This window comes from Aythya ferina (assembly GCF_964211825.1).
Source record: "Aythya ferina genome assembly, chromosome: 11".
Classification (NCBI taxonomy): Eukaryota; Metazoa; Chordata; class Aves; order Anseriformes; family Anatidae; genus Aythya; species Aythya ferina.
Window position 1 is genome coordinate 9,129,324 of NC_140307.1, and position 12,767 is coordinate 9,142,090.

General features: G+C 38.4%; 1 protein-coding gene across 2 annotated transcripts in view; it reads left to right on the top strand.

Moving 5' to 3' along the window:
• IL16 (interleukin 16) overlaps nucleotides 1-12,767 on the top strand; it is a 35,570-nt gene that overhangs the window by 10,567 nt on the left and 12,236 nt on the right. For both annotated transcript variants that reach the window (XM_084531918.1, XM_084531919.1), the window contains exons 3-11: nucleotides 3,009-3,145; nucleotides 3,891-4,023; nucleotides 6,051-6,147; nucleotides 6,608-6,750; nucleotides 9,147-9,257; nucleotides 10,382-10,496; nucleotides 10,676-10,749; nucleotides 10,840-11,053; nucleotides 12,060-12,177. In XM_084531918.1, coding sequence (XP_084388044.1) covers nucleotides 3,009-3,145; nucleotides 3,891-4,023; nucleotides 6,051-6,147; nucleotides 6,608-6,750; nucleotides 9,147-9,257; nucleotides 10,382-10,496; nucleotides 10,676-10,749; nucleotides 10,840-11,053; nucleotides 12,060-12,177 — 1,142 coding nt within the window. The remainder of the gene's footprint in view (nucleotides 1-3,008; nucleotides 3,146-3,890; nucleotides 4,024-6,050; nucleotides 6,148-6,607; nucleotides 6,751-9,146; nucleotides 9,258-10,381; nucleotides 10,497-10,675; nucleotides 10,750-10,839; nucleotides 11,054-12,059; nucleotides 12,178-12,767) is intronic.

Genomic DNA, 12,767 nt, shown 5'->3' on the forward strand with positions numbered 1-12,767 from the left:
TTCAGCATTTGCTACATTCAGAGCTATAAATCACCTTGCAAAAACAGCAGGACACATTAAAAGGGAGGAGGATACAAAACAAATACTGCCTTTACTTTTGGAACCATCAGCAGTATTTCTATGCATAAAATAACAAGTGAGACAGGAAATAAAAGACATTAAAGAACAAAACCCAAAGCAAATTGAATGCTGGAACGTGAATTGGTCAAGTGCTTATTTTTCTAAAGAACAGCTTTTATTAATTTTCTGTCATGTTGCAACAACTTGGATCTGAATATAGTGATCTATATCCAAGATCCCCAAAAGTGCAAATGCTGACAACGTACAGATATTTGCCACATGTGTCTGCAGCCCAGTAATCTTTTTTAATTTTTAAGTAATTCACATAAATGAATTTTGAAAAGTATCGACACACACAGCCTATTTGAAATGTAGCCCAACCTGGTAAGATGACTACAGATTTAAACAAATTTTTTTCCCAAGATTTTTCTGCAGTTCATTTAACATTTCTTCCAACTGAGTAAGTGTATGCAACTGATCGCTCTTAGAAAGAACGTTCATATAAGTTCTCATTGCTGTCATTTCACATGTATGTCCCCAAATTACCACCCTAGCACTTGTCCCATTGTACAAAACACATCTTTCCCAAAGGACTTAAACAGTGCTAAAACAAGCAAACAAACAACAACAACAAAAAACCTTCAGAGCCAAACCAATTGCACCTTTGTGAAGTCCTGAGAAACTGATGAGAGCCAAATGCCTTTCTGACAATTAGATTACAAAGGTTTTTATAAATACTATCAACGCAGCAGCTGAGCACTATGAGCAAGTTACTGGAAGAGTAGGAGCGTAACTGATGATGTTCTTAACAGAGACAAGTTAGGGACAGTCTGAAAAGACCCACTCTTAAGTTAAATCCAGACTGAAATGGAGAAAGATGAACAACTATGCAAAGTTCTCCATGTGTGTACCTAACCAATACTAGTGAGAGCATGTCAACATATTCCAGGGGAGCAGTACAAAAGACTAAAGGATTCTACCTTTAATATCTATCTTACATCTTTCTATGCTTTAGAATTAGCACATTGCCCTTCTGAAAACCTTAAAAATTTAATGAATGCTTCATGTTTGCAGAATGTAGCCTGTAATTTCTTACTAATACATAAAGCAAATAAAAAACATTCATAAAGTTAGCTAACAATTTTTGCTACTCAAGATCTGACTTTTAAGACATTAGAATTCTAATCTTTGTTTTCTCACCATACTAAAGATTTTAAAGAAAAAAAGAACATCACATAGTCCCGATTTCAAGCAGGTATTTCCCAATGGTATTTACTTTAGGTAAAAAGTAAATACAGAAGCTCCAAAACTAATACTAGAGTTCAAACAAACTGGTTTAATATAGAATTTTGTCCATACTCATGCATTTACCTATCACTCACTAGAAGTACTCTTCTTGAACAAAAGAGGCTTCGTAAAATTCAGACACTCCTCAGTAATGGCAGACAATCTGGAATGCAAGCAAACCCACAGAGTTAACAAGTCGGTCAATACAAGTATAGCCCTTATCCATTACCTACTGAATTCAGTCTGTAGTGAGCATAGGGCTCAAACTCAAATACTTCTTTCATTCACAGCCTTAGATTTACTCTGGCAGGTCTCAGAATGGGAACCAGGCTTCAACATCCAGGATGTCAATGACCTTTATTGAAATTGCTGTAAATCCAAAGTTTGCCTTTGTTGTCAGTCAGATTCTATGATTCTAAGGTATATTGTGATCCCTATTGATCTGTGGTGAAAGGGCATAATGGTTCTAACCTTCATGGCTAGATGAACTCTGCTTAGAGCAGAAATGAAACCCTAGTGATGCTGAAGAAGATGATTACACAGCTTTCCTTGTGCTGTCAGAAGACTTTAAATCACTGGAAATAGTTCGTGGCACTCGGACCAGGGGATCCTGGAGCAATACCGACCGTCAATTCCCATATATTGTGAATGAGACAGCACTCCTGACAATGGCCTGTCCTAACATACGAAATGTGCTTCCCCTTCAGAAATCTATACCCCAGTCATACAGATCTCCTGGGAACAAGCCTGGATCCAGGATACACTAAGGACCCTCTTCATTTTGTGGAGTATGGAGAGGCTGGTGGGGGCAGGGAAAGTGGATTTAGCCGGGAGGAGAATGAGTGAATACTTGAATTAGGATATGTAACTGAGCAAATGGAGAAGAAATGGTGTGCTAACTTCCCAGTTTCCTTTGTTTCTTTGGAATTTGTAAGTGTTTAAGTATTTGTGCTACAGGAGTGTATTTCCTAGACAAATGTGTTGTCCTTTGTATGCTTAGTCAATTCATTCCTTGCTTTATTTACTCATATGACTTAAGACTATTTCTCTTTCTGTATGCCCACATGTTAATGATTCATAACTGTGTTACAAATGTGCTTACAATTAGTCCTCCAGATGCAACACACAGACTACAGCAACCTCAGTCTGGAGCAGACAAAATCTTCCACTGTTGCAGTCATCTTTGCTCCCTACCCCCTCCTTAAAAAGTCAGCAGCTGGGGTGGAGTTTCCAATGTTTTGTATACACTTATTTTTCATTCAGACATCTTGTGTTTCTGGAGTATTTCCTTTTCTGGTGTATGTTTACTTTTCCTCCCTGTCTTTTCTTATAATAGTTAGCATAGGCAGAATTTATCTAGTTACTATGAGAAGTGTATTATCAGTTCTCTTCCCCTCTGTGCAAAGAGGCACTCTGCTGTAGTACTTCACTCTTTTAGACTGAAGCCACTAATGTCCTAAGGAAAACAACTTTTTCTAAACACTGACTCTATAACACAATTATTCATTCACAATTGCACAGTGTTATAAAGGTCTTTTCATCTTAAAGGCAGTCTGGTTCTAAGGACATTTTCTGCATTTCTTAAAAAGGCTCAAGATAAGTAACTTTTAACATCCTTGGTATGTTTTCTTTCAATGCAATCTTTCATCTTCCTGAATCAGGACAGCTGCATCTGCAGATTGTGTACAACCACAGGGAACAGCAGCTCAGGAATCAAGCTCTCTAGGAATCCAAACTGTGCACCTCTCTGGAAAGGGTTCATGGGCTGCAAGGTACCTGCTGGAAGCACAGCAAACAGGTACAGTATGTATGGAGTTAGTAAGCTTATTAAGGAGCTATTTGTCTGCATGGATTTTGCATGACCATGCCAAACATGGGTTATTTTCTGCTGTCATAGGAGCCTGGTTGCAAGCTATTCAAAGTCCTTGAGCATGTGTACATACAACAAGCTGGCCAGCATGGGAGCTTCCAGGCAGGGAAATGCAGGAAAAGGGAGGGAATGGCTCACACTTGAGCTCTGCCCCCATAGGTAGTACAGATAGATACTAGTGGCTTGAACCATTTGGCACTGAGAACTTAAGGCAAAACAAGAGCCCTGATAGTAAAGGCAGAGTAGTTAGAGCCCAGGAAAGCTTGCAAGTAACAGTATTCATGGTCAGGACAGTGCAACCAGCCACATCAGGGTGTCCCTGGGTGTCTGGAGCAGGACAGCAGCCATACAGCAAGAACAGTACTTACCATGGCTTTATTCTAAGGTACACTTGAAGTCTAAGCTATTGATGGATGCAGCTGTATATGGAAAGGTAGTTGTTGATCACCAGGACTGAGCAGAAGGGAGTAGCGACGGGAAGAAGTCCTAGCAAGGGATGGGGTGCATCATACATCAAAACATGCCATGGCAGCTGTGTTCAAGGCAAGGGGAAAATTGCAGTTCACTCCTTAGTAAGGCATGTAACACACTAGTGCCATATTGTTCATCTATAAAATGATATGCATGCATGTTCCTATTTTCTTTTTTTTTTTTTTTTTTTTTTTTTTTTAAGGGATGGTTGTCTGAGCCCAAGGGATGAACTGTTAGCACTAAATGGACAATCACTTAAAGATCTGTCTGGCAAAGAGGCTGAAACTCTCATTCAATCATCAACACGGCTGGTGAACATAGTGATGGCTAGCAAAGTAAGCATGAAAGTTGTGTTTTCCCCTCCAACTGTGGGGTGATTTGACAACATTTACTTGATAGAGAAGGGGAATTTGTGCAGCAGACATTTGAAGAACATGTTTTTGCTCTTCCTGACAAAACCCCAAACCTCTTGTGGTCAGACTCTGGTAGCTTTCAGCATAGCTTTTTCCCAGATAAACAGAGGCTATGGGGAAGCCAAGTCCCTGGGAAGTTCTAGCAAAGGCTGTACAATCCCTCCTTTTAGAAACCAATTGCTTGCCAATTTTCATTTGCCATTTGGAAGTTGAGCAAAGACAGAGGTGGATTAAAGGAAGATCTATGAATCCAGAAAGCAGGCCATGTACTGAAGTAGTGAGTTTGTTCTTTTGCTTGTTTGTTTTTGTTTTGTTTTGTTTTTTTAATGTACGGTCTACAGCTAGGAGGTTCTTGGGATGAATGCTACCGGAGTCTGCTACAGAGACAAGTCATCTTCTGCTTTTAAATCTACAGTAGAATAACATAAAAAGTTCTGGTATAATCCTGGAATGAGAAAACTATCCTGACTGAAGCTGCTATCAGGTCTGGTACAAAGTACCTCTTTCTAAGATTGTAGTGTTGTGAACTGTCTCACACAGATGTCTACTGGATTCTGCCAAATTTTTTGTTTATTTTCACTCCTTTAAATGCCTAAGTGGCCAGAGATGGACTATATTAAACTATTGTAGTATAGTACCACCCAAGATGCAGCCAGGGGAACTGCACATTTAAAGACAAATCTACTACAAAATACTTAAGGTTGACAGAAAAGGCTTTTCATGCAAGCTGGCTCGTGAGAGAAACACTGCCAAAAGCAGTTGCATAATGTCTCTTTAAGGATCTGCCTTTTTTTTTTTTTTTTTTTTTTTTTTTTAAATTATGAAAAGCTCCCTAGAGAAAGGGACCAGAAAGCCCTAGTAGGATTTAGCTACTTAGCAGATGTCTCCACCTGCTGTCGAAGGAGAAAATTACCATTGCTTAGTTCTTGAGAAACAAACAGCACTATTGTTTGGCTTCTGGAAGAAAGGATTTGTCTTGGTTGACCCCAGGCAAGGTAGAACATATGGATCCTGCTCTGATGGTGCTCTATGACTTTCTTAAGCCCTTCAGAATATTTCTGACCAAAACCCTTATATATTTGGAATTTTATTATACTTCAATCAGTTTCTCTATGCGGTCTGCATTCAATTATGTTATTCCTTTAACTGTGGTTCCTTCATCAGTGGCATTCCTTGTGTTATGACAGAAATAGGGCTATCAAAAACCATATACACCCAGTAGTTATTCCTTACATCAAACTGTTATTCAGTTGTTATCATTTATTTATTTTCAAACTATTTTAAAAACTTGTATTTAAAATCCTGAAAGTGTTACCTACACGTTTTTAAATGCTAGAACTAGTGGCCATAGTTTGAAGTACAACATTCCAATTAGAAGGGGTTGAGTTTTTGGAAAGCACTAAAGCCTAGGCCACAAAGGTTTTTAAACACCCAGATCATATTTGGTCATCCTTTTAAGATCAGCAGGAGTCACCTATTCACCTTTGCAAAGCTGGGTCTAAACACCTTCTTTTTGAAAATAATGACCTTCTAAGACAAGGAAAGCTTAGTTCCCAAAAGTGCCAGTCACCTCCAAAAGTTAGACTGGTATGGCTACCATTTACTGTACATCGAGACATTAGTCTCTCTGAATTGACTGGGGATGACCATTAATTTTCTGTCCATTCTGACTAAAGACCAGAATCTATTTCTGTTACTCCTTTGGCAAGTTATAATGATGTTTCTAGCAAAACTTTGAGCTGTGTTCTCTTTTATCATCCTTTTTAAATAATTAACTTTGCTCCATGTTTTGCATTCAGATTGCAATTTCTGCAAGCCAAATTAGTAGAAAATTTATTTTTAAATTGAGATCACTTTCCAGAATTTCTTGTGGTCTTCTTATAAAAAATCAACAGGTGGAAGAATTTCTGCTTAAAATGTCCCTGATCTTTTTGTTTGTTTGTCTTAAGGAAATGTCAACCTGTAAGGAAAGACCCCTGGAAATACAAAATGGTTGTTTTTTGCACAATAAAGCCACATGTCAACGGACTCGCAGTAACTCAACCAGTAAGTTGCAAAGGAGTTATCTTTCTTCTTGTAATATTCAGAGAGCAAACAGCACAACACTCCATCATGTGATGGTACTGCAGCGTTCAAAGAAATTGCACCTGTTGTCCAGACTTAGGCTGAGATCCTCAGCTATGAACTACTGACCAAAAATCATCACTGTTTATATTCACAATATCCTACAATCAAGGGTGTTGTGCATAAACATTCAATTTTAAGTTTTGGTTTGTTTGGTTTCTGAAGGTTCTAAATAAACCAATGCTCTTTTGGTAGGGAATGTTTGCTTTTGCTATACTTAACATTATGGCTACTCATACAGTTAACATTAAAAAAGATCACTCCCTTCACAGAAATTTACATCTGGAAAAACATTTCTAAGTAAAATTTACCATATTAGATGAACATGCAGAAATGCCAAAAACTAGGAGAAGTAACTGAGACCTTTCCCCATGTCTGGCAGGCATAAACCCGTACTGGACAGGGGAGACAGACTGCACAACACCCCGGAAATCTGTGCCCTTCAGAGATCGGCAGCCCCACGCTCTCCACACCAGTCGGAAATCACTTTCCCAGCAGCTGGACTGCTCTGGAGGGAGAACCCCAGTAAGTACTACAGGAAATCACCTGAAAAACATACAAAATACACTCAGATGAGAATCTTGGAATGACGCTGGCAGCCACGCTTTCCACCAAAAGTGCCTTCCTCACAAGCCCTGTCAGGGAAGATGGCGCCAGAGACGCCTCCTGTCAGGGAAGATGGCGCTGGAGACGCCTCCAGTCTCTGCCTGCTACCTCTGTTTAAAACCCCACACCTCCTCCATGGGGAGCAGGAGAGCAGGCAAAGTACTGTGCCAGCAAAACCCCTTTTCTTCAGCAGCTTCTCCCTCCCCTTGCCCCGGCAGGTTTTACAGTGTGTGTAAATCGCCCCGTGTGGTTTGCACCACCTTGGTAGCCACCCGGAGCCACCTCAGAGCTCACCGCTGAAGAGGCCCTTTCCTGGGTGTCTCCCCGCCGCTGGCCGTGGAGATGCTCTGTGCACGTGGCTGATAAAACCCCGGCCTGAGCTTCGGGCCCTGCCGCCGTGAGCCTCCCGAGTCACCTCCATTGGCCCAGACATGGCCATAAGCAGGTATGGACTCGCCTCGTGGCTGGTAGTCACTGCCCCTAGTTGTGTGAGGTGTCCCACTTTCTACTCCACTGTGAGTCAGACGTATTTCAACAACCTCATTAACATATGCCCCTTTGCTATCCAGGTGGATGCTAAGCAATCCACTTCAGGCCAGAAGAGCAGAGGCAGGTTAGAGGGCACATGGGTATATTTGTGGCTGAAGTCCCCAGATTCAAGCCTGGAGTGGGGTGATGAAGACAAAACTCGTCACAGTTGGCTGCCACCTTCTGAAGCCTGGGTGGGGGTCTCGTTGCTGCTGCCCTACCTTTTCCTGGGCAGTCCTTTACTCTGAGGGCACCAGAGCCTGGATGAGGGCTTTAAAGGGCTGAGGAGGTGGCAAACCAGAGCACAAATCCCAACCAAACAATGCCCGTGCAGACAAACCCTCAGGGACTTGCAGGACTTCATCTTGCTTGGAGGTCGCACATGGCAGGTGCTGCCCATCCAGAGGTTCTTTGGTGGCATCCCAGTTCTGGGTACTGTTCTGTGTACATCACACACAGATATACAAAGCACATCTTGCACAGACAGAAATAGCTCCTTTCACAAACAGAAGCAGAGGAAATTTGAAGATTTCCACTTTCAGATTCAGGAGACCTGAAAAAGGGGAATAAACAATCACCTTGATGTGGCACTGTACACTTACTAGAGTATATTTTTGGTCTTTCATAGCACCTCCCTTTTCTTACTTATATTCCCAATACCATGTTGAATAAATAAGCTTGTATTCAGGTCAAATTGAGCCTTATTTTTTGCATATATAGAAGCCTAATTTTTCACTGATATTCCACGCACTTTCACACCTGCTAGTTTCATTTTACTGCATAAAAAAAAAAAAGTGTTAAATTTGCTTGGACTTGTAAATGAGTTCTGTTAACTCTGGCCCTTCTGAACCTTGTTCTTTGTGTTAGCTTTAGGTAATGACTTTTGTCAGTGCTTAAATTAGTTTCTAATTCCCAATTCTATGTTCAGTTAGGAGGTTTTCATTAAATATTTCATTAAAGGTTCATTAAAATGGGTCAGATCTCAGGGGTTGGAATACATCTACTAGCTGCGGAATGGAAGAGAAAGCACTGAGAAATTCCTTGTTTTGGTTATCAAGCAAAAAGAATGTACTTCACCTGTTTCAGATGTAGAAAGAAATCTACATGTATTTGGTTGCTTATGGAAACAGTGAAGAGTAGTTTGTAGTATGAAGGGCTTTTGTAAGCACTAATTAGTGCACATTTTTGGGAAATGCAGAAAAGGGGCTCTGTATGTCCCATTATATTCTGTGGCAAAAATGAGGGAAGAAGTTAGAACTTCTTGTTTCTTATTTAAGTTCTTAGAGATAAATAAGATAATACTTGCCTATGACCCATAATAGCCATAAACAAGATTTTGGCATGGAGAGTCAAGTAAGACCACAAAAATGTGTCTCTCTACACCACCACACAACCTCAAGGGCCAGTTGTTTTAGTTTTGCTCTAGTTTAGTCACTACAGGGCAATTTCAATAAGCAAGACCTCAAAGTTCAAGTCATGTGCATTTAAAGATAGCAAAAGACAGACCACCAACTGCTGAATGTACCACAAAAGAAGGCCTGTTTTAGCATAAAAAGCCCTTACTACTCAGTGTGGTCTTCAGTTCCATGCAAACTGATCAGCTGAAGAAACAACCAACTTCAGAAAATGAGAAAGATTTTTTAAAAGCACTTAGTAGCATCAGTTATAAAGAAGAACATTTAAAATAAACAAGTTACTCTAATCTAAATCAAAAAAAAAAAATAAATGGTTCTGCATTAAGAGTATATCTTTTTTAATTATTATTATTTTTATTTTTATGTCCACAGGCAATTTCAAGGCCGTCTAGATCACTAAGTACAGCACAACTAGTGCACACATCTTGTGGCTCACAGGCTTCAGTAATCTCAAACATCGTACTGATGAAAGGACAAGGGAAGGTGAGGTTGGTTCTGTTAATATAACATAAATGGAGTTTTAATTTATTTCCCAAATGTGATCTGCAAAGTTCAAGGAAATTACTTCAGGGTATTTAAGTTGCTACTTCTGGATTACCAACTAATATCCAGGCTTTATTAGGAGTGATTAGTTATCATAATTACCTTGTTAACCTACTGAAATATCTGTGAAATTATATCTAAAAAACTATTGTCATTGAAGATGCAGAAAACAGAGAGTACAGAATACAGAGAGAATACAGAAGCTATGAACTTAAAAATATAACTTTTGAACTTGTCGAATAAGGTTCTAAAGTTATTAATAACTATTTAAGTATTTAATATTTTAATTATAAGTATTTAAGCTGTGAGATGACTCTCAGAAGTTATTCCATGAAGCATGATAACCATCATTTACAAAATCATAATTTATCGTCTCTGTTTTGGGATGATATAAGGACATCATCAGCATAGTATTTTAATTTTTCATTTGAGAGATGTTAAATGGCTTCAAAGGTACAAATTAGTCTTATAACATCCTTCTGAGGGTAGCAGATAGCATTTGACTTTTTATATAAGAAAGAAGGGAAAAAAAAAATCAAAGAGTGGTGTCTACGTACGAAGAGCTATCAGCATTGCTTAAGCTTACAAGATGCATTATCTCTGTTTGGTAGAGGGTAAGAGACAGACATCTCCACAAGACCTTCCTCTGAATGTCTCCAGTTAGTTGAGAGATCAAGATTTTATATGGTGGTTTTATTACTCTCGCTTATGGGAAAGTAAATCAAGGAAAACAACAGATAAATGAATCTCTCAAGGTTGCATACTGGTCCAAGGTGGGAGGAGGAGGGATTTAGAAGCCTTCCTGTGTGTTTATAATTGGAAAGTAATCATTTGCAACTGAAACAAAATGCAAATCACGAGAGTATTCAACTGAAATTTTCATTTGCTTTTACTACTGGCATAAAGTTTTTTGTTTGTTTGATTTTTTGTTTGTTTGATTTCATGGATTATACTATTCTGTTAGTTAGTACTTCCTATATAGCTAATACAGAAAACACTGCAAATAAGGTATTATGAAAACTGAATTTAGGCTCACACACATAATTTTTTGTTCCAAAAATTAGGGTCTGGGCTTCAGCATTGTTGGAGGGAAAGACAGCATTTATGGGCCAATAGGCATCTATGTCAAAACCATCTTTCCTGGTGGAGCTGCTGCTGCTGATGGAAGGCTGCAAGAAGGTGGGATATCCTTCCCAAAGAATGATATCTAACAGCAGATTAAAGTAAAGCTAAAATGCGCCATAAGTGACTTTTACATCTGCATCCATTATTGCATTTCCAAGTCTCCTTTTGACTACATTTATAATGCAACTTACTGCACAGTATAGTAACAGTCTGACTTTCTATTTTAAAAACAGGTGATGAAATCCTAGAACTGAATGGAGAATCAATGCATGGATTAACACATTATGATGCTCTACAAAAATTCAAGGTTATGTACTCTCCTTCCAGCACAATTTCAGTCTTTATATGCAACATGCATGTTAAGTCAACCCATTCGATCATCTTTTCTTTCCAACAGGCCAAAAAGGGTCTTCTGACACTTACAGTCAGGACAAGCTTCAGCACACCACATTCTGCTTCCAGCTACTTGTCACCCCACTTGTGCCAGTCACTGAGCTCTAGTATATGCATAACCAAAGAAAACAGCTCTTTCAGTTCAGAAAGCACAACATTCTCATTAAATGCTACAAAGCCCAATGACAGGGTAATAATGGAAGTTAGCCTCAACAAAGGTAAGTTCCAAAATTAATTTAGCACTTGCAACCAAGGCACTGATTCACAAAACACTATTAATTTGATATCTGAATTTTTCCTCACTAACCTAGTTCTTTTCTTAAGTTTTTCTTTCCAGACGTACTAAAGTAGATCTTGGTACCTGCCAGTGCTAACAACTATCCTTCAACAGCAGGTTTTTGAATACCATCTGTCCTCAAGAGCCAATCCTTATTATTTACTTATTTATTTTTTAAAACTCAAGCATTTGATTGTCACATTCATGTCCATCACATGAAAAAGTAAATCTCTTAGCAACAACTACTAGCTATTAAGCAGATTATGCAACTTTTATCCTTTATTATTCAAGGATATTTTATGATTTATCTTTTTATTATTCAAGCAGCTTGTTTCATTCTTGAAAAGGCTTAAAAAGAAATAAAATATATACCTATCTTCTTGTATTTCTATCATCTATTTTTAAACAACAACAGACAGGATGAAATACACTTTTAAACATGGGAACATCAAAATAACAAACAAAGAAAAGTCTATGTGAGGTAACAGTATGACTTATCAAACAGTATGGGATCTGGCATTAGTGTACAAATAATGAATTTGCAAAAATCTTAAGCAGCATTATAGAATGCAGAAAGAGGATTATGATGATACATCAAACAAAGGCCGCACATCACACTTACTCCTTAATTTTTTAATTCTGTTTCCTTGTGAAGATGTTTGAATTCCACTGTCATGAAAGGTTTTTTTGTAAAATAAACTTGCATCGCACCATGTTTGTGATGTACCAGTAATGAAATATGAACCGGATCTTGGATGGATAAAAAAAGCAGTAGGAGCAACAGCTAATATTGGATATGTAAAATTAATAAGCACAAGAGTAGGTGTCTGGTTCATTCAGAATAAGTTATTTAAACTGAAGACAGTTGGATGGTTTTAAAAAATACATTATCTCCAATTGTTTTTTAACTGTTTCTTATGCTTCTTTAAAATTATTACTTCTTTCAGAGCCAGGTGTTGGCCTTGGAATTGGGTTATGTAGCATCCCCTACTTCCAGTGTATTTCAGGGATTTTTATTCACACCCTTTCACCAGGTTCTGTGGCGCATATGGATGGGAGACTCAGGTAGGATGAAAAAGAGTGTCTTATGACAAAAGTTTTCCATTGCTCTGATATGTTTTATAGTTTTATATCTGACCTGATTGGGCAGGAAGTCATAGTGCTTTCTGGAAGTTTTGGGTTTACAGCACATGTGCTATTCTGAGTGTTTGGACATGTATAGTTGTAATATCTGGGATTTCTAGAAACATAGCAACCCAGTGGCACTATTGTCTTTTGTCTACACTTGGCAAGCTTTAGAGGACATAGACAAGCATAAAGAATTCTTTATGGAGAAGATTTCTAAGTGAAGCAATAAAAACATATCTGGGGGAAAAATAAATAAATAAATAGATGGCATATTCTGGCTTGCATGGGCACTAATTTTTCCTTATGAAAGCTCTTCAAATTCTATCCCTTCTCACCAATAAAAATAAAATATACAAAAAGATATTTAGTAGAAATTCACCTCATAAGATTTATGAACAAGTAGTCATGTTGAACATATTTAGAGTTAAATAGAACACAGCATTTTCAGTGAGGCTTTTTTTGATATAACTTTGTGTGCTCTGTAATCCTCCTCTCTCTATATGCCCAAGAACTTAGCTGAAAAAACT